General features: G+C 40.2%; 1 protein-coding gene across 1 annotated transcript in view; it reads left to right on the top strand.

Moving 5' to 3' along the window:
* Positions 1–3,085, top strand: part of GALNTL6 (polypeptide N-acetylgalactosaminyltransferase-like 6) — an 86,115-nt gene extending 83,030 nt beyond the window's left edge. The window contains exon 8 of the mRNA XM_009870231.1: positions 2,606–3,085. Within this exon, the coding sequence (XP_009868533.1) occupies positions 2,606–2,773 (168 nt within the window). The 3' untranslated portion in view covers positions 2,774–3,085. The remainder of the gene's footprint in view (positions 1–2,605) is intronic.
* The last annotated feature ends 16,899 nt before the right edge of the window (positions 3,086–19,984 follow it).

The following is a 19,984-nucleotide window of genomic DNA, read 5'->3' as shown; positions in this document are numbered from 1 at the left end:
CTGCTGAAACTGCAATGGGGCTGCCAACTAATTCAGATAAACTACTGCAGCCACCAGCTGATAATGACTTCCAGTTGCTCTTGACCTTGGCCATAGTTATAGCTGTGACCTAGAAGAAATGAAAGGCTCTGTGTCTCATTACCAACCTCCCTGAACTGTCGAGGCCCATTATCTTATAGAGAAGTTTCTCCTGCAAATAATCTTCAGACATGCCTTCATGCAGAAGGAAAAAAAAAAAAACACTTTGCTGTTTTCAGATGTTAGAAGTGTCTCCACAAGAGCTCTTGTGGTTTTTTAAATATTAGTGTAAAGAGGAATTTATATATTTCTCTTGGAAAGTTCTTCTCTGGGATGCACGCAACTCTTACCCCTCAAAGTCCTGAACTCATTTCCATTGAAATCTGTAAAAGCAGCAGGCTTTGACCTTAGGTCAGTGTAAGCTTGAGATGATAAATTAATAGGCCTTTATATATAGCTAAGTCAGCTAGAAGTTTTCCAGAGTGGTAACTGTGTCCCTGTTCTTAAAAGACACTCTTGTCTCCTAATAACCAGACTTTCTAAAAGAAAGCGCCAGCAATGCTTCTCTCATAAAATCACATCCCCTGGATATTTCTGTGAGAAGAAAGACTGCCAGCCCTCTTCAGAGAGGCTGGAGTGTTTTTCATAGCACCCTCTTTGTTCTGAAGCTGTTTCTTTTCTTCTTGTACTAGCTATCCTATTAAAGCTTCTACTATTCCGATTTTGGCTTTCCAATAGCTTAGCTGACCCTCATGCCCAGCTATAGACACAAGGAAATCCAGATGCCACCTTCCTCCAAGGCCCCAGAGCAGGTGGGGTGGCCATGGCACAATCACGTCTGTCCTGATTTTAGGCAGTGCCACTCCATCAATCTCTTACAGAAGGACAGGAGGAGCTAGCAAGGTGCTTGGGAATTGTTGGAGATCCACCTCCTAGCAGGGACATGACAGCCCTTTGTACTTGGAGCAGTTAGTCCCTTCTTGCCAGTTGAAGTATCCTACCTGCTCGCCTCACAGAGCAAAATGGAGCATGATGAAAAGGCCTCTGCCCATTTGGTTTAGTCCTGTCCTTGGCAGCATCCCTCTGAAATACAGTCTTGTGTGTGCCTGTGTTTAACTACTGCTGTGGGGAAGGGCAGATGCTGGAGGTGAAAAACAGTGTTTGTGAAAGGCAGATGTAACCATCACCCTCAGCCAGAGCACGAGAGGCTTTTGACTTTGCTCTTTGTTGTTTATGTTAATATTTAAAAAGGGCGTAGTATTTTAACAGTATTTCACAGCTCCCAAAGTCAATCCATTTAATCTTTCCTATTTAAAAAAAAACCAAACAAACCAACAGGAAAACACTTTCTTTTCAAAAAAGTGTTTTTAAATAGCTGCTCTTTCTTACTGATTTTTTTTTGTGTTATATTTATCTTTGTCTTCATACTTCTCTTTTGAATGTGGGGCATTTTTAGTTAGAGGAGTTTCTGTATGATTGTTGCTCAGCACCTAGAGCACTTCTGTGTGTTTTTAATCAACTGCAATTTGACAAGTAGCTTTTTTGCTTTTTTTTTTCCCCTCCTCTCACAAACTGGGCAAGAAGGTGCAACCTGGATTACTATTAAAATACTGACAGGGCCTGTTTGGCACAGAGGGGAAAAGCCTGGATGTGGTTCACCAAGAGTAATCTGAAATTTCTTTCAACAGATGCATTAAATGTATAGCCCCAGGATACTTTCAAACCATCTAATCACTCCCACGTCTGTCTATCTCAAACACTTGCGTACGTGAACAAAGTACATTGAAACCACTCAGCCCATGTACACCAGTTGCTCCTCTGGGTGATTTCTGCTTTACCAAAGATTCACAGACTGGTTACTTAGAATTAGCTCCAGTTTTGTGAAGCATAATTAATAAAACTAATAATCATAAATACTCTTTTTTAAAGCAGCTTAATCCATGCATCTCCTCCCAAAATCTCCACAGGGAGCTAAAACAGTGTCAGGATTTCCTTCTTTTTAGGAGAGAAAGCATATTTCAGTGGCTGATCTTATTGGGGCCACAGAAAAAGTCTGTGTTTCATGGGGTAAGAACTGAGATGATCAATCCTGTGTCCATCTGTCCATCACACCACTTACTTAATAATTCATTTTTAACTTCTGCATCAAGTTCAAGAGTACCCATTTTCCAGACTGATTGTTACAGATCCTCCTGCCCAGAAGCACCATAGAAACTGTAAGAAACAAGTCCGAACAAATAAACCCAACTTTTCAAGGTCAGACGTTTAAACGGGCTCCAGGCAAGCATGATACGCAAACATTATTGAAAGACATTTTGGTTTTTCATTATACAGCAGTTAAAGATCGGAAGGTGTCTCCTCATTCTTTCTGCAGTCCCCAACTTCATGAAGGATAACCCAAGGGAGAGAGCACTCCATTCTCTGCAGCTTTCTGATAGTAACTGTGGTTATAACACAAGGTTAACACACAGAGACCACAAAACGATTTCAGACAGGGCTGTGTTAATCCATATTCTGTAAAATGAGAACTCTTCCAATTGCTTGGCATTTGCCACTTAATTCTTTTTTTTTTTTTTCATTCCTGTAGGACAAAACTTTGTTCCATCCGGTAAGCAGCAGCTGCATAGATTGCAACCCAGCCGAGAAGAAGATTTTCATGAACAGATGTGACCCTTTATCTGAAACTCAACAGTGGATTTTTGAACATATTAATATGACTGTTTTAGAAAAATTTAACAACAAGGCCAGTTCTTAGAAAGAAAAGAAAAAAAATGAACACACCTAATTACGTATAGACTGCAGACTACATTTTCGCCAGCATCTGGGTCAAAGGAGTCAGGAATTAAATTTCCTAGATCCAGGAAATCTGTTCTGAGGATTAAAAAAATGCCACAGCAAGAGCCAGCAGGCTGTCCTTGTGGATGTACAGTATCTGAAGAACTTGGCCCAGAGCCTCACCGGATGCTGCTGAGAACTTCAGGCTCAAAATTCCCTTGCTGGCCGAGGGAAAATCTTTCTTTAAAAACTGTTTAAAAGTACTCCAAATTAATAAAGTAAAACAAAACTCTAGAATTTCTCAGGTCAAATCCTGCTATAGTGAGTAGCTCGGAACAGATGCTATAATTTGGGATGGGTATATAGTGTGCATGATGGCTACAGGAACCTGAAGAAATCCCAGGTTTTAGAACTGAACATGCTGGAAGCAGAATAACGCTGTCCCAGCACTCCCTAGACAAGATATATGCTCTGTTAACATTCTCTTAATAAAAGGTTGGGTTAAATGGGTTTAACCCTCAGAACTGCTGCAATTAATTTTTAAATACCTCCCTTTTACATTCCATTCATTAACAAAATAGGTATGGTAGAAATCTTTAGGGTCTAGAATTACACTGTAGTGGAGCATGAAATAAATGGTAAAGTTTTGCTCTCATGTTTCCCCCCTTCAGGAAGAAAAAGTAAAACAATCAAATTTCTATATATTATATAGTATATATTTAGCAATTGTGATTCAAATCCCATTGTCACACAAGGTGAGATTTTTTTTAGTGACAAGTATAACGGCAGCAGCAGAAGCATGATGGAAGGCTTGTGGACTAGCTATCTTTTCTAAAGGTAGAATCCTTACCAAAGTATAAATTACATTGAGAATAGGCTGGGGGGGGAAATATCAGGAGAGTAGGAAATAATTGCATACTGCATGCTGAAGTAGGTTAGTCAGATTAACATTAGTACACTGCCATCACGTAAAAGTGTGTTGACTCCCTGCAGTGCAGCTTAAGAGATCTTGCAGTGCTCTTGACAGATAGGAGTGGAGAGAATAATTGACATGAAACTAGTTGGGTGGTTTCAGAGTTTTTGAAATCCGTGATGGAAATCGCGTGAACTTTCCAGAGTTAGCAAGTGAATAGTATTGTAGATCTCATGACAGGGGAAGCAAACAAGTTGAATGTTACAGTATTTCAGTACTTAGGCATAGGCAGGATTCAGGATGAGACAGATTTCTGTCACCATGATGATCATTTTGGCTTGTGGTGTCTCTGGTGGCATGAGAGGCCTCTAAAACTTCTTTGAGGGGCCTGCGGTCCTTCCCGGCAGAAGTCAGTTAATACCAATAAATGGAACGTGATAAATTTGGGATTTTTCAAGATAAGAGCAAGTAAAAATTCATATCAAGTAAGTACATGGCCTGCTTCTATTTGAAAGATGAATTTACAAATGAAAGCACCGTAAATGCAGATAGATCACGTCCTCTAAGAGGTGCCTGTAACAGTGCTTTCAGGTTCCAAAAATATCACATGTAATTAAGTTGCTTATTCTGATTGCTGAAGAGGTGGCTGACTAACCAAAATACTCATGTGCAGTCTACCCTGTTTTGAAGGAATAAGGTGACTGTGTGTTGTTTATTGGCCCTTAAGCTGAGTTTATGCTCAAAGAGCATTGATTGCATCCAGAGTATGGTTCTAGTCCCAAATAGCTATGTGCTATTTTATGGCAGCATCTTGTAGTTGTAGATTAAGACCCAAAATTGTAGGTCATAGGAACTTTATAGGAGGAGAATAAGATCCTGTAGCATTCAGGATATGTGCACTTAGAAAAACGTGAAATGCATCCATACAGTGAGCAACTGCTGCAAGATAGTGAACAGATTTTCTTCAAATAATCTGAAAGAAATACATCTATAGACTCCTCATTTTATGATTTTTAAAATATTTGAGCGTTTTTAGGTATGGTTTCAATTTAATTTGAAGATATAGTGCACTCAGGAACAGAAGTAGTAAGGCTACTGTGTGAGGATACTTCAGATTTGTTCAGCCTTCAGTACACAGAACAGACTGGCCACTGCAGGCTGTCAGCCTTCCCAGGTGCAGCGCTCGCAGCAGCATTTGTTTGCAGCCTGAACATGAGGAAAAGAGGGTTTCGAAAAAGGACAAAATGGCTGCCTAAAATGTAAATGCAGCCCTCAAGCTGCTGAATGTTAACTGGCCCCAAACTGTCAAAGTCCTGGAAGCAGCGCTGTATGCCCAAAATAGAGAGGCAAAGGAGAATTGCTAAACCAGCTAAGAAGTGTATGTTATGCACAGATTGGTAGGGTTATATCACTCAGTGTCTGACTGCATCTCAGTTGCCTGATTTTGAAATGTCTAATGGGAACTAGGCTGCTGTTGGGGCAAAGAACGTCTATGCCTTTTACAACTCTCGTTAAGTAATATTGCACAGCATCCTGCACTGCCACAGGAAACCTTCCCCTTATTCATAGCCAGGCACTAACTGTAAGCTCTAGAAGTCCTTGTCAGAAAACAATTCACATAACTAATATTCAGAAGTTCTGGGGAAAGAAAAAATGTGTTATCTACATAATGTTTTCAGGTTTTATAGGCAATATATAAGACAAATATATTGGAATTTGCTGTGGGTAAACAGCGAACAACTGTTGATCAGTCTGGAAATATAAAGGTTAAATGAAGGTTTGTACTTTGAGGAAACTTGCCACAGTGCAGCATAGAAATATGTGGACATGTGCATATATGTGTGTGTATATATATACACATATGCATATGTGCCCAGCAGAAAGATGCAGGTGGAGGAAGGAGGTTTGTTTTCATTTCATGGGCTGTTCTTTGGAATATTTAGTATAACCAGAATTGCACAGAAAAAAAATAAAAATGGATAGGACACATTAACAGTGAAGACCGTTATCACTGTTTTCGTCTTAAGCAAATGACTCTTTCTTAAAAAACTGAGACAAAAAAAGCTAGCATGCAGCTTCACCACAGACAACTGTCATCCTCCTACTACGGGTAGAAGGTGGCCCTAGGGACAGAGAGATTCAGAGCTGTCCTCCTGTGGCATCCTCCTGTAATATTAGGGATGATGGATTCATAAAATGGTTATGACTTGCTGAGCACAGGACTCCAACAGGAAGCTTTATTAATAATAAATTATCATCCCTACCTCTCAATTAAACTGTCTTGTGTGTTCTCCAAACCTTTCCACTGATAACAGTGTATTTCATGACTAATTTAACATTCAGAATTTCTGTAAGTCTTCCTACAACTATACATTTTCTACCCAACAAACATCTGAACATGAAAGGATGGACAGATACATCTTCTCATATTTCACTAGGAGCATCTAGTTTTAATATGCATATCTTCAAAAGACTAAGAAGTTTCTTCACAGATTTTTTTTTTAAATACCAGATAGTTCTGAATGTATTTTGAATCTAGTGCACAGGTAGCATTAACTGATGTGGGCTCATCATTTCAGTGGAGCTGTACTAATCTGCCCCAAATGATGACTTGCTTCAGTTTTTTTCAATTAATTATTTTATGGCTGAGAGGGCTTTAATCAACATGCCTCAGAAGAATATCTTTGTATCTTAGGAGTTCATCAGCAACTACCCTAAACTTTTTCCATTTAAGGTTATCCAACTCCTTTTTTTAGGGCGGGGGGGGCAGCAAACTACTACTACAAGGAGAGAGCAACTGGAAAAGCTGAAATAAACACCAAGTGCAACTAAAACTCTAAAATCCTGTGTGTTTCCCTGCTTATATTCCAGAATCTAAAATAAACAGAAGCCTTGGGGAGAGAGCTTAAAAAGAGAGGAGAAGCTGGGAAACAAAGCATTTCACATGTTGGAGAGCAGCCTTGTTGCAGGGGCGTGACAAGACTTCACTTTTCTTTGGGCACAGTCTTCTTTCAGAAAAATGAGATTGCTTTAGAACAGATGTTTCTGCAACAGTATGGCTGGTTTAATGGTATAACACATACTTCCTGCACGTTATCAGTTTACTAATAAATGTTCTGTAGCTGCTGAACTAAGTCTTCCTCCATGATAGACTAAGCCTGAAAGGAAGCTGACAAGCACTTAACAGCCTTTGATTACTGGCAATTTAACAGGCGTCAATGTCTCCATGACCTCAGTGAAACTGGATGCCACAGAAAATCGTAAAAGAAAGGTATATAAATAGCTTAACTAAATTGATTTTATGGGTTGCACCTCTGTAAGAGAGGATGTCACCTTTGTTTAAGAAAAAAAAATCAGAATTTGTCTGCATTTTTACTGAGAATTTCTACAAGAGACTGAGTGGGACCCTTTTAATCTACTCAGACAGATTGGGGATGGAGCATTTTAGGAAGGCACTACGAGGAGACTTTCAGTGTGGCTGCCACCAGGGGGGTACCCATTTTCTGTTTAAAGAGCATAAATCTTTAATGCTCTTAGCCTAGTGTTTTTCCAGAGTATGCAAGATGTACATTAAAAAAAAAATATGATGATGGATTTATTTGGGGGTTTTAATCCACCAAGCGTGTTACGGAAACCATTTCAAAATCCTTGTAAACAAAGCTTATCAGAAGTATCTTTCTTATAGCTGGTATTAGTATTATAAAGTTCATAAATTCATCTATCTGACCCCCTTCCAAATGTCTCATATATCCTCTTCGAAAGAGCACAAGGGTCCAAGAGTGCTTTTACATAATATTTTGAGGATCTTGCCCTGTCTGAAAGAAACTTTTGTAAGTCCTTTAAAAAATCGGCAAGTATAAAGTAACAAAAACCCCAAGGAAAAATACCTGGCTATTTTGTTTAGTGTACCAAGAGATTTTGCTAAACTTCTTGTTCTGAAACTGTATCCACTGACTGGAAAATTTTAGATGAATAAGTAATATAGTTTAGAAAATATTTAGTGTGCAGTACTTTCTATTTAAGATTTTTACTCTTTTAAAAAAATCTAATTTTAGTGAATCTGTATACTTAAATGTTGACAGAGATTTTTTAACCACATGTAATACATAAATCTGTCCTGAGCTCTCCTGTAATCTTATATTTCATTGTTATAATTCTAAATGCACTGGACTGAAGAAAATCTATGCAGAAGCGGAAAAGAACCTCTAAGAACTAAGACACCCATGTAAAAACAAACTACCAATGAGAAAGTTTTGCTAGAGGTGAGCAGAAAAAATGCATCAGCAGCATTCAAAAAATACATTTGCTATGTGCGGTGGCTTTCTATTCTTCTAGTGTATCATTAATATCAGTGGTACTACTCCAGAGGCAGGACTTCTGAAAATTATGTGTTATCAGTTGGCACAGTAGTTCTACAGCGTGGTGCCAGAGGAAAAAAAAAAAAATCATTTTCTAGGAACAGTTCCTGAAAAAAATGCATTCAAACTTGCAGTATGATATGCCTTAGGAGTCTTAGCTATTTATAAAGTTCCTATTATCATACTACTTTTTTCTTTTTTAGAGGACCTGGTAGTATGGTAGGTACTTCAATAGCCCTTATGAAAATAGTGAAGACAACAGGAGAACAAAGAGGACGTAGGTTAAAACAATCACAATTTGTGGTTACCTAAAAATGTCATGTCCAAAGCACTGTCAAGCTGGTTAATTATACACAGAAGGCTTTTTTTTTTCTTGTATGGCCGCTGTGGTAGATATCCAGCTTTACAGGTTATATGAGCCTTGCAAAGTGGGCCAGAAGGAAAGCTTGTGCTCAGCAGGTGTAGAAAAGGTCCCAGTGATCCATTTCAGAGAAGCATGTAGAGACGGAGATCACGGATGATGCAAGGGATGTGATGGGAGCTGCAGTGAGGCAAGTCTGTTATGTGGTACTAACGAAAAGACATTAAGACACGGAAAAGGAAAACTTGGTGCTCGTTAACCTTGGCAGTACCCCTAGTGCTTTGTCAAAGCATTAGGTGATTTAATTAAGTTAATCCTTCACCTCTCCCAGTAAATGACTCCAAGCTGGAAGGAATCACAGCCTAAGCAAATTTCTGTTGATCACTTTGGAGCATCTATTTGGCAGAAAACACCACTGGGCAAAGTTAAGTCCAAAATCCCAACTGGCACCAGAACTAAAACAATGTCATGAGCCTGAAGGACCTGTAGGCTTCTGGCATCCCTCTGTGATAAAAGGCTTCCCTTGCCTCAAGGAGTGATTGACAGTAATGATCCTAGATTAAGAAGATCAGGAATCATGATCTTGCACAGAGGTGAAAGGCCAAAGGGTGAGATTAGGAGTTGGCAGTTTAATTGAGAAAGGAAGGAGGAAATAGGTGGTAAAAGGGAAGAAGCAGGAATTGGGTTTAATTCTGGTTATGAGGGAAGGATGACCTACAGAGGTCAGACGCTGATAATTTTGGATACATCTTCATACGGGGGCTTTATTTCCATCATAAATACTCAGGAATTGAGAGACAATCAGTTCCACCTCCTCCTGCAAAGGATTTAAAATAAAGAGAACTGCATAACCTCAAATGTGTGGATCATGAAACACATGAGCGCAACTAGAGCAAAGCGTTGCTGGACACCAAGCCAGTGCTGAATTTTCCTCCAAAGGTATGTATGTGTGTTCCTGAGGATACTTTGTGTAGAAGCAGAACATTGTGGTCACTGTTTTAGCTCAGATGCAGAGAGGTGAATATGTAAGAACAGAAGCATCTTATTCAGTGGACATACTTCCTATGAATGTTCAGAAGCAGTTGAATTTAATTTTGGTGAGCAGGTTTTAGCTCCTGGTTATCCTTATTGAGCTAACGTAGATACAAGAAACTGAGTTAGAATTGCAGTAAAATGTGGTTTTTATAAGCCACCAAGGGGCTCTAACAAGTTTAACTGAAGCATTATTTCAAATCTGAAATGGTTGTGTAATCTCTGATGAATGGTTGATACAGGTTAACCTCTAGTCAAGCTGCAGAGAGGCAGAGGGGCTTTTTTTACAAAACCCCAAAAAGAGAGAGACTGTCCAAAGTGCAGCAGCTTTTGTTTTCAGCTTTACAGGGCTCCAGTTTATTCCCCAACATGTCAGCAAAGTTAATATCTGTAAAAAGACATTCCCATGATCCTCATTATCAAAGCTGCATTTGCAGAGATGGCAGTAAAACATCACCTCTTCTTTCCTGTTAGCAGAGATCCCTTTCATTTGTTGCCTATTTGCTTTTATACACCTCCAGAGGAATTTATTTGTAACCAGAAGGCATGGATAGAAGTTGTACCCTGTCGCTCCACCTAACGAGTTCCTAGGAAACCAGAGTGCCAGTGTGAAGGCTGTACAAGCGCACCGTTAAAAGGATTATCAGCCAAGGAAGAAGGATTTTGTATAGGAAAAAAAAAAGCCCTCCCTAAAGTTTGTTTTCTTTTATTCCTGTCACATTGGCCTCCTGTCACGTTGCAGCTACTGCTCTACACCAAAACATACCATGGTAATCTACACCTGGAAGGACAATGATGCTTCATCAGGTCTCTGCTGACAGTTTTCTGTACAAACCTGCACTGCAGCTACGCAAACCTCTTCTTTGGGGTTAGGGAGTCATTCTTCGTGGTTATGGTCCCTGCAAGGGGCATATTCATTCTGACTTTGGCCTCACCTGCAGTTTTCCACCTCAGATTGTTGGTCAAAGTAGCTTGCTATTGCCCAGCTCACCAGATGATCTAGTCCATTGCACATCTTGTAATGCTTCACAGCAGTTCAGTCCACTTAAACACACAGACAGTTTACCAAACGCTAGATAGCAAAATAGAAAATTGTGGTCCCTTCCGAGCCTCTGAGATGCTTCTGTTTGTCAATTAGCCTTTCTGATGATCAGAGTGTTTTCCAGGCATCTCTGTGAATAAACACCCTTTCCTGCAGGTATCCTGCAAAATAATAATTTCTCTCACTTTTCTGAGAGTCTGGAATTAAAGCCTTCACTCACCATTAAACAACATTCAGGACAGAACATTCCCTGGAAATTCAACTATTATAAACTATTTTTAAAGGGCCAAGAAGAGCTGGTGACAATTTTGTAATCCCTATCCAATGTGCTAGTAAACAAGGTAGCCAATAATGAGCTGGGCTGATAGGTGGCTCAATCGACAATAGATAGAGCTCAATTGACAAGTAAAATGGAGTTGTCTAATTTTCTGGGAATCAAGGTCAAATTCTTTGGTTATCGTAATTTAGAAAATATAGCTCTCTGGTAAATGGGGAAAATATTTTCAGGTGTGTGCATTTGAAGTATTATACAATAGACTGCAATTAGTAATATATACATTATAATAAGTAAAAGGAAAACATACACTTCTGTGCTGACTAGTCTGAGATAGTTGGCCTAGATGTTATTAAACAACAGCTGTAGAAGCTTTGACCAACTTACTGATGCATTAAAGTAATATTTTCAAGACATGCTTAAAGGATTTACAGAGCACATGCCTGTAAATTACTAGACTGTAATTAAGAAGCTGAAGTACGGAATAAAAATTGTACACCTGTCCTATTTTATATTTGGATGTGTTACGTAAAAGATTGCTGAATTACAGTTTCAAAAAAAAATTTACCATGATCTGAATGAATAAATACCTCTTGGAAGCTACAGCATTAATGTTTCTAATTTGTCATACATCTACTGCTGCTAAAAAATCAACCTGCTGTGTTGAGTGGGTGAAGGACTGGAAAAGCCCAACCAGCTGCAAGGGTTGCCCAGGGATGCATAGCTGCTCAGCCTTCCCCTAGTCCCCAGCCACACCAGCTGGGTAGCATCACCATAAAGAAAAAACAAAGTCATTTTCTCCAATGAAGAACACTATTAGCTCTGGCAACGCTGTAAATCCTATCTTGAATGGCCACTTAAATAAGAGTAGTCGTAGACACATAATAGTCCTCAAGTGACACGTAAGGAAACGTTGAAAAAGTCAGTGATGATGACTTGATCTTAGTAAAAAGTCATGTAAGCAGAGATTTATTTGTTGTCCTTCCATGTCAGAAAAAAAAACAAAAACCAAAACAAACCCTGAAAAATCTCAGTGCCACTGGTTCTTCTATCTGCTAATGTTAAGATAGGAAATACGTCATATTCCTAAACATGATTAGCTTGCTGAAAGCGGGTACCCACACTGCATAAGTTTAGGGGATCACATATAGGAATAGCAGGAATCAGTCAATCATCTTCAAAGATTAGGGAAGAAAGACTAGCTTATTATCTATTATTTTATTTATCTTTAAAGGATTTATTTTTCTTTTTTTATTGGCATCTCTTTACTTTAAGTCCTATAACTTAATTTTACACCTACCCACACACTTCTGTTCTTCAGTGTTGTACCTCTAACCTAAAATTTTCTCACCTAAATTAGTTGGTTAAATTCATCCCTGACACCACTGCATATGGCAGAGTTGTGGTAGGATTTAACTGGACACAATCTATTTTTTATTTATTAGGCAGCTTTCTGAGGAAACAGTTGAACATTGCTTCTGAAGACTCCTGAATATCAAAAGTAACAAAAGTAAGAGAACTATAAGCACGTACTGAAAATACATGACTGTTCATTATCTAGCTAGCTTAAAACGGTGCTGTAGTCAAATACAAGCTGAAGACATCCTCAACTGCAAGGAAAAAAACTAAAAAATAAATAGACAAAAAACAAACATAAACACTGCTATTTTCTATCTAAACTTTCCACATAAACTGTTTGGGTCTAATTCTTTACAGGAAGTTCTACTGAATAAACCTTGGTAAATATCTTTCCAGAATGATGATAAACTGAAATGGTGATTACAACAACAAAACCAAATAGAAGTGGGAGGAATTCTACAAATATCAAAAACTCCTATTCAGTCCCTAATGAGGCTGGAGCCATTAATGCTACAGGCACTACCCATGGCAAGGTAACAACTAGGAACAAAGAAAATTATTATTAAAAGAACAATAAAGTGGTTTAGGTACATCAAAAACAATTAGGCATTATTTTTAGTATAGCCTAAACTTAAACACTGTAAAACAACAGGGGATTCTTCCATTTCCATCACTAAAAGTTCTCAGCCTGGTGTGAATTGTGTATCAATTTTCTAATTACTTTTGATAACATCAGGTGCAAACCTTCAAGGAAAAAGCTTTAAAGAGCTTTTGCAGGTAAGGATGTTTCAGGGGAGTGATAAGACTTGAAGCAGAGAGAGAAGAAAGCAGAAGGGACTGTATCTTCTTGTGAAATGTGTGGCTTGTCTCTGGCCACAGAGATGAGCGATGGAGAAGAGTTACGCAGCATTTCCTGGTGCATGTTTATGACTCAGAACACAGCTTTTCAGCATGGGAAAAGAGATGAGGAGGCTGAGTGGGTTTCTCCTTTAGCTTGTCTCTTATTTCAAGGTTGAGATATTTCTACATGTATTCCTGATGCTCTGGGAAGCAGGGGAGTGTCCGAGCATGGCTCCTACTTCCTCACCTCCCTCTGTTCTACAGCGGTGCCTGCAGATGGGGAAGGGTGAGGGCAGTCTGTCATCGTCCTGGCTGGGTGGCTTCTTGCACAGGAGGGAGATTGCTCGCACAGAGGAGGTCAGCAGCAGCTACAAGTTCTTGGCTTTCAGATACAGCTCCATGTTAGCAGCAGCCATTTGGAAGCACCTGCAGACTCCAGCTGCCCAGAGCCTGAATTTCCATCATGACGAGCCCGTAACAGCACCAGCTCGTGCAGTGACTCCATGTGTTGGCTGCCTGTTGGCTTGATGGTGGCACTTACATCCCTGCTTCCCTGACTGGCAAATTCCTGCACAGGATGGGGACGTGTTGCCTGTCTGGACAATTGGTAAGGCTACGAGCTCTGGTCAACAAACTGACCCAGCTGGGTGGGATGGAGACTCATCCGTGTGCTCCTGGGCAGCAGCAGGGTCTCCCCCTTGGTTTTGCAGTGACTTTTTCAACAGGAGGCCTTGGGGAGTGGATGTAGAAGAGGGTTTCTGCTGGGGTGTCTGTGTTTGGGTCTGTTTGGATTACTCTAATCAGATTCTTTTGGGCCTTTTGAGGTAAGGGGAGAAAAAAAATCAGGAATTTTTTTTTAATTACCTTTTTTTCCTCTGCCCAAGTGATTCTTAAGTGACATTCACCACTGTCTTAGTTAAACATATCTCCTGATTCAGAACTAATAAGTGTCTAATTTAAGGAAATGCCAGGGTAAGCTTTCATTCTGGCAGAGGGGAAGCACAGGTGATGAGTAGAAGGCAAGTAGCTCCCAACAGGCAGACAGATGGGCAAGTGGGAAGGGTGGAGAAAGCAAGGCCAAGGACTAACCCTAGCAGTAGTACCTGCAAACTAGTAACACCCAGTCCTTTTCCAAAGAGATTGAGTCAGTAATCATGGCCTGAATTAGACTAGAAGATGGGCACTGGATCTGGATTATTTGGTTAGCCTTGTCTCCTCAGTGTTTCCCAGAACCTAGTCATCAGTGGGCATCACCCCCAAGTGCCTCCCTAGGCTACCCTACACACTTCAGGTGACCCAGGAGGGTCCGTGCTGGCACCAGCGGCACTGGAGGCTGCCGTCGGGGGGAACTGCTGCCACCCAAGTGAACCCATGTCTCCCAGCTCCTCACCAGTCCCACACAGCAACAGACTATACTTTTTACAGACTCTGGGGAGGGTTTTGAGCTGTTTTTCTTCAAGGGCTCCTGTTTTTCCCTCCTTGATTAGTGACCAGCTGTGGCTCCACCATTTTCATGCCAAGAAACCTGCATTTGCAGCTGTCTAAGGAGATGCGACTGTCCAAGCACTGGGATATGTAGCTGAAAGGAGACCACGTGGACCCAAAATCAGGTCAGTGATTAAGCTATTTGATGTTGGTAAGCCAAGTGTCAGTACTGTAAGTGAGCTCATGAAGTCATTTGTGGTTGTTGCTTAGACTCAAGAGTAAGAACAGTCTATTTTATTTCACTGTTTCTGAAATAGCAGCTGGGATGGGGAGGGGAAGGTGAGGAGACAAAATTGCAATGCTGTCCACCGGGAATACAGATGTTTTTGCTACTAAGAGCTCATGAATGTGGTACTAACAAGGGATACTAGCCAAATGGCACACAGGTCTTAAATAACCCTGACAGAAGGCTTATAAAAATCCATGGCAAGCTGCATTTTCTGGCTTCTGTTTGCTTCTTCTAAACACATGCTACAAAACTAAGATCAGTGCCCTTGACCTTTTAGGAGCTCTAACCTGCTTTTGAAGGCTCTAAGTCAAGATACTATAGCCTGCTTGCTGGCCACATGGCAAGGATGACAGTGCAATGTGCACCTTGCTGAGAAAAGGCAAAACAGCATTGATTTCCGTCTCACGTGCTTGCCAGCATGCCCAGTGCTATTTTTATCACTGCTGTGCTGCTCATTGTCATTTCTGCAAAGACTTATTTTTCCTTTTTCTTTTCTTTTGTATTTTTTTTTTCAGTATAGCCAATGCCAGCAGCCTATTAGGCTGATAGTCAATGTGGCACGACATAGGTGAGATACAGGACTTGAAAAAAAGTAGTCTGGCATGTATTACTTGGCAGAATATCTAGCAAAATGCAATGCTTTGTGACAGGCTGTAAAACATTTCCCGTATAACTTACTTTGGTGTAATTAGAGTTTAGCACTTTGTTAAAAGCTTTGAGTATAGCATCTCGCCTCTTCCCTCTCTGACATTGCTGTTGCATTAAGAAATGCAAAGTACTAGAAGAACACCTGTTGGTTTAGAAGCTACCACATTCTAACTTCCAGTAAATAAAAAGAAAAAACCAGAAGTTTTATGTTCCTAGCTACTTGTTAGTACAGGGCATGTAGTGGAAATTTTGTTACACATAAAAAAACCCTTGCGTCTGGCCTATTTACTGACATAATCTTCAGCTAACCTGCTCTTAAAAAGCTGAAGTTTTGGTGGTTCTCAGGACAGATTTGCCAATGCATATGTGATGAAATCAATGAAAGCCTGTAACAAGGTCTATAATATTTTCAGTTCCCCTGAGAGCTTCCATTCAAGTAAAGCTAGAGTGAAATATTTCCCTGTTAAAGCGCATGTTTGAAACAGGATGAGCTAACCATTTTGCTAATACTTGCCTGCCACAATATTCTTTTACACGATGTCTGAGCACAGTGGTTGGCATATGCAAATATTGCAGCTAATTCTTTTAAAAAGTGTGTTATATCAGTAATAAAGAAAATGCTTTGCACTTTCAGATGAAGAGACAAAATTGTATCGCAAAAGATTTACCCAGAAAAGCAGCAATTTACAGACAATTAAGCAGCAGTTTAAGATTGCTTTTTGGCCAGTATGTGTATACAAATAAAGCTTACAGCTTTGTTTTTAAGTAAGGTTCAAATTTCTGTTCTAAGTAATTTTCATTAAGTAAAAGGACTAGATTTTGAGCAGCTCATATCTATGAATTTGTATTCTTCCCAAATGAAGTAATTATTTAGAACTGAGTTTTAATAGCATATGGCATGTAAGGTGTGTTGGGCTTTTTTTTTTTTTTGAGTTAGATTTCTTTGTTTTTTAGTTGATTGCAGTCTTTATTTGCTTTTCTGGAGGAAATTAACATTAGCATATAAATGTTCTGCTTTTAAAGCAAGGTAGAAAACCTAACCTCTTTACTGTTTTTAGCTTAGTGGTCTTAGACCATTCACCAGCAGGAACATTTTCATTGAGGGCAGATCTCAGTCCTCTTTCTCTCTGGCTCCTCCACCTCAAAAAAAAAAAAAAAGTGGTCTCATTAATCAGCTGGAGGGAAAAACCTTGCTATGCCGTCGTCTGCTTTTCCAAAGATCATGTAGAGATAATGACAAGTGAAAGGAGGAATGGCCAGATATAAGCAAGGTTAGGAAGAATCCAGTTAACGCACAGCCCCTGGGAAAGGCTCTTGCAGTTCCTTGGTTTCGCAGTGTCACGTCAGCAGAGTGAACTGGTGTAAGGGAGTTTTGCTCTGACGTCGTTAGAGTGTGATCCCAAAACTGTATTGCAGGCATCTCTAAGCTTTATGCTTCTTTCTAAGGAGTTGGAGCTCATGGAGCTGCCCTAACTCTGTTTGCAGGGTATGCCACCAGCCACCAAGTTGAAGCACGTGCTTTCAGGCCATGAAGTTGATTAGGTACAGAAGAGCTGCCATAATGCACCTTCTGAGTAACCAAACTGGTGAAAAAGTAACTTGTTTCATAAACCACAGCAAAGGGTACCATGTCAGATAAACCAAGCAGTGTGTGTATTTATATATAGATATATGTAAAATCTCCCTTCAATACCTGAGGGCTTGAAGGCTTCACCTAACTGACGTCTTACTTGTGGCTGCGATGCCTCAGAAGACATTCCCCAAACCTTTTGACTAGAGAAGGGACCCTGGTTTCCACTGCCACAGCAACAGAAGTGCTCCCTGCTGAAAAAGGCAGCTAAATCCAGAAAAGTGTGCCAGAGACCTTTAGAAACTGTGGGAAGCTTTATTTTCAAAGAAAGAGAAAGAGGAACAAATCCACAGCTGGAAAGACAAAATGGTTTGCTAGTGGCAAAAATTCACCAGTTTACCTCAAAGTAGGTTGTGAGGGGCAGTGGAAGGTGGTAGGACTTGGGGAGCAAGGATGGGAAGATTGTGGTTTTTTTCTTTAGTTTTCATGGCTAGAAGTTACTCCAAGTTGCAAGAACTGAGGCCTTACATGAAAAAGCCCCCAGAATTGCAAGTGCTAGTATCAAAGAGAAGAAAAATATCCTTCTCCTGGCTTCTTTTTCTGCCCTCTCCTGCTCCAGCACTTGGCAGAGCAGATGTAAAATGAGGCACGATGTTTTCGGGGACCCTAGTTACAGTACCAGACTTGGGGTCATCAAGACTGCAGGCTGAGTTTGTAGGAACTGTTGGGTCCATTTACTGAATCTAGGCAGGATCATCCTCTGGTTGTAAAGCTTTTTAAAGAATTATGATTTTTGATGCACCCTATCATGTTTAAGGCTGTGTATGATTGCAGGAGCTCCTTCTTGAATGCTTAAAGCATTTGTGAAACATTTCTCTCAACATGCATAAGCTATGTCTGATGATAACTATTTTGAGAAGCCTTTTCTTCCCCTGACTCCAAAGGGGTATCAAGGTTTCTGGGGTTAATACAGGGAAGAGACTGAATGCACAGCAGCAAACGCAGCCTGGGTCACTGCCCTGAAACACTGCAGTAGTTGAGGAGCAAAAGCCAGACTCTGGTCTCTTTTTCTTCTCCTCCCCTAAACTGGCTATGCCACTAATATCACTGGGCAGCAAAATGAGGCAAAAAGACACACAGACACACACACACCCACACACACCCACCAACCCCCATCCTCTATATTTAAAGAGCATAAACTGAAAGGTGCTGAATGAGAATGTACATTGAGGATTCAGCCACATGCTCGGTACTGCAGCCTCTACTCCCAGTGCATGCTAAGCAAGTAGGTGATTCTGAATGCAGGAAACTTTTTCTTCAGAACAAAAACACTTCAAAATACCTATAGAACATGCTTGATGTTAAAGTTGTACTACTAAGAAGTTAAGGATTTAAAAAATAATTACAAAAGCATAGTTGTTACATGGAAGAAGTAGCGCATCTTAATGTGAAAATAGTCAACTGTCTTAACTTTTTTTTTATGCATTATCTTTCTACTTTTCATGTATCTTTCTGCTTTTCATGTTTATCTGTAATACATATTATTCTTGTAGTCCTAACATTTTCTAGAGTCTTGAAGTCTGCACCTAACAGTCTAATTTATTTCTTTTCTTCAGGGAACAGTTAAAACCAATCAGGGGGTATTGCTGTCTTAATTATGGAAAAGCCAATACACTTACACATCTTCAGGCAATGTGAAGAATAGACCCAGCACAAGACTTAATATCTCGGTTATTAAATGATGACTTAGGCATATGTGTAATTTTATGATAACAGGGTCATAAAGTCCCTATCCCCATGGTCCCTGAAGAAAGGGAAGGGCTGATGAGGCCATGAGTGAAAACCTGTAAGTGTACTGGATAGCTTTTTTCCTTCCATCCCTCCCTTCCAAGTGACTTACATAGCATTCTTATTCTCCAATTATCACAGTTATGTTTCACATAGCTTATTATTAACAGAATCAACTAGTTAACCAAAAAGCTGCCAGTGAGGCAAAAACTTGGAACTTAAAATGTGGCATTTGGAGGAAGCAATAGAATAATATGCTTTTTGAGGATGTAAAGTGCTTCAGCAGATGCTTTGCTTAGTGCTGAAGAAAACAGCAGGATAAGAGGTGGTTTAGTTGTGCAGGGGAGGCAGGTGAAGGAGATAAAGCGACAGTACATGACTGCACCCTGGTTCATGTCAGGGAGTGCTCACCTTGGGTTTCAGATTGACGGTTGCCCCCCAGCAGCAGGCGCAGAGGGAAGAGTACTGAGCTTGCCTCAGGCAATGCAAATACTCCAGGACCAGCCAGAAAGATCCCTGAAGCCAACCTGCCTCACCTGGCACAGCCAGCCAGCAGCGTGGCACACTAGTGTGCCTCTGCTGCAGCATCAGAGCAGAAGTGAACAAGGATCATTCAAGCTCAGGCTCAGCAAACCTGATGCAAGTCACCAAGCTGAGCATACCACAGGCAATAATTAGATGCTAGGTAGGCTTGCTTGTTATGAAACTTGATGTGAAATAATAATGCAAAGTATAACAGTCTCTGAAATGTCAGGAACAACTGTGGCAACCAAGCCAGCCTGCAAAACCCAGGCATTTTAGATTAACAGTTTAGGTATTGTTAACTCAAAAACACAGCACTTGACTTACGTAGACGTGAGTCTACCACTTTGGATTAGACTAAAACTTTACATAAGATATGTACAAATTACTGCTGCTTAAACTTTACATAAGGTATCTACAAGTTGCTGCCACTTATTGGTGGAAATGTTGGTCAGGGCAGAGAAAGAGAATAAGTGCCTTGTTAAAGGAATGCATAGAGCAAATATTTTATGTATACAAACGCAAAGTGCAGACAGGAGGCAAATTGGACAAAGACTGCACAGTGTATCAGCTGCTGCTAAGGATGACACACCCTTAGGTTATAAAGTTGGATATCAGGTATAGATGTTCACAAGTTCCCCAAGCACTGCAAGTAACTTGGAAGAGAAAAGGGTAACTGCACTGTAAAAGAAACATGCTCTAAGCACAGTGTTTACAAGCTAGCAGCACAAAGAAACTAATTTTTTTTTTTAAATCTTCTGACTCAAAGT

The sequence above is a fragment of the Apaloderma vittatum genome, unplaced genomic scaffold, assembly GCF_000703405.1.
Source record: "Apaloderma vittatum isolate BGI_N311 unplaced genomic scaffold, ASM70340v1 scaffold12390, whole genome shotgun sequence".
In the NCBI taxonomy this organism is placed as follows: domain Eukaryota; kingdom Metazoa; phylum Chordata; class Aves; order Trogoniformes; family Trogonidae; genus Apaloderma; species Apaloderma vittatum.
The sequence above is the reverse complement of the archived record's forward strand: the minus strand, read 5'-3'. Positions and strand labels throughout refer to the sequence as shown.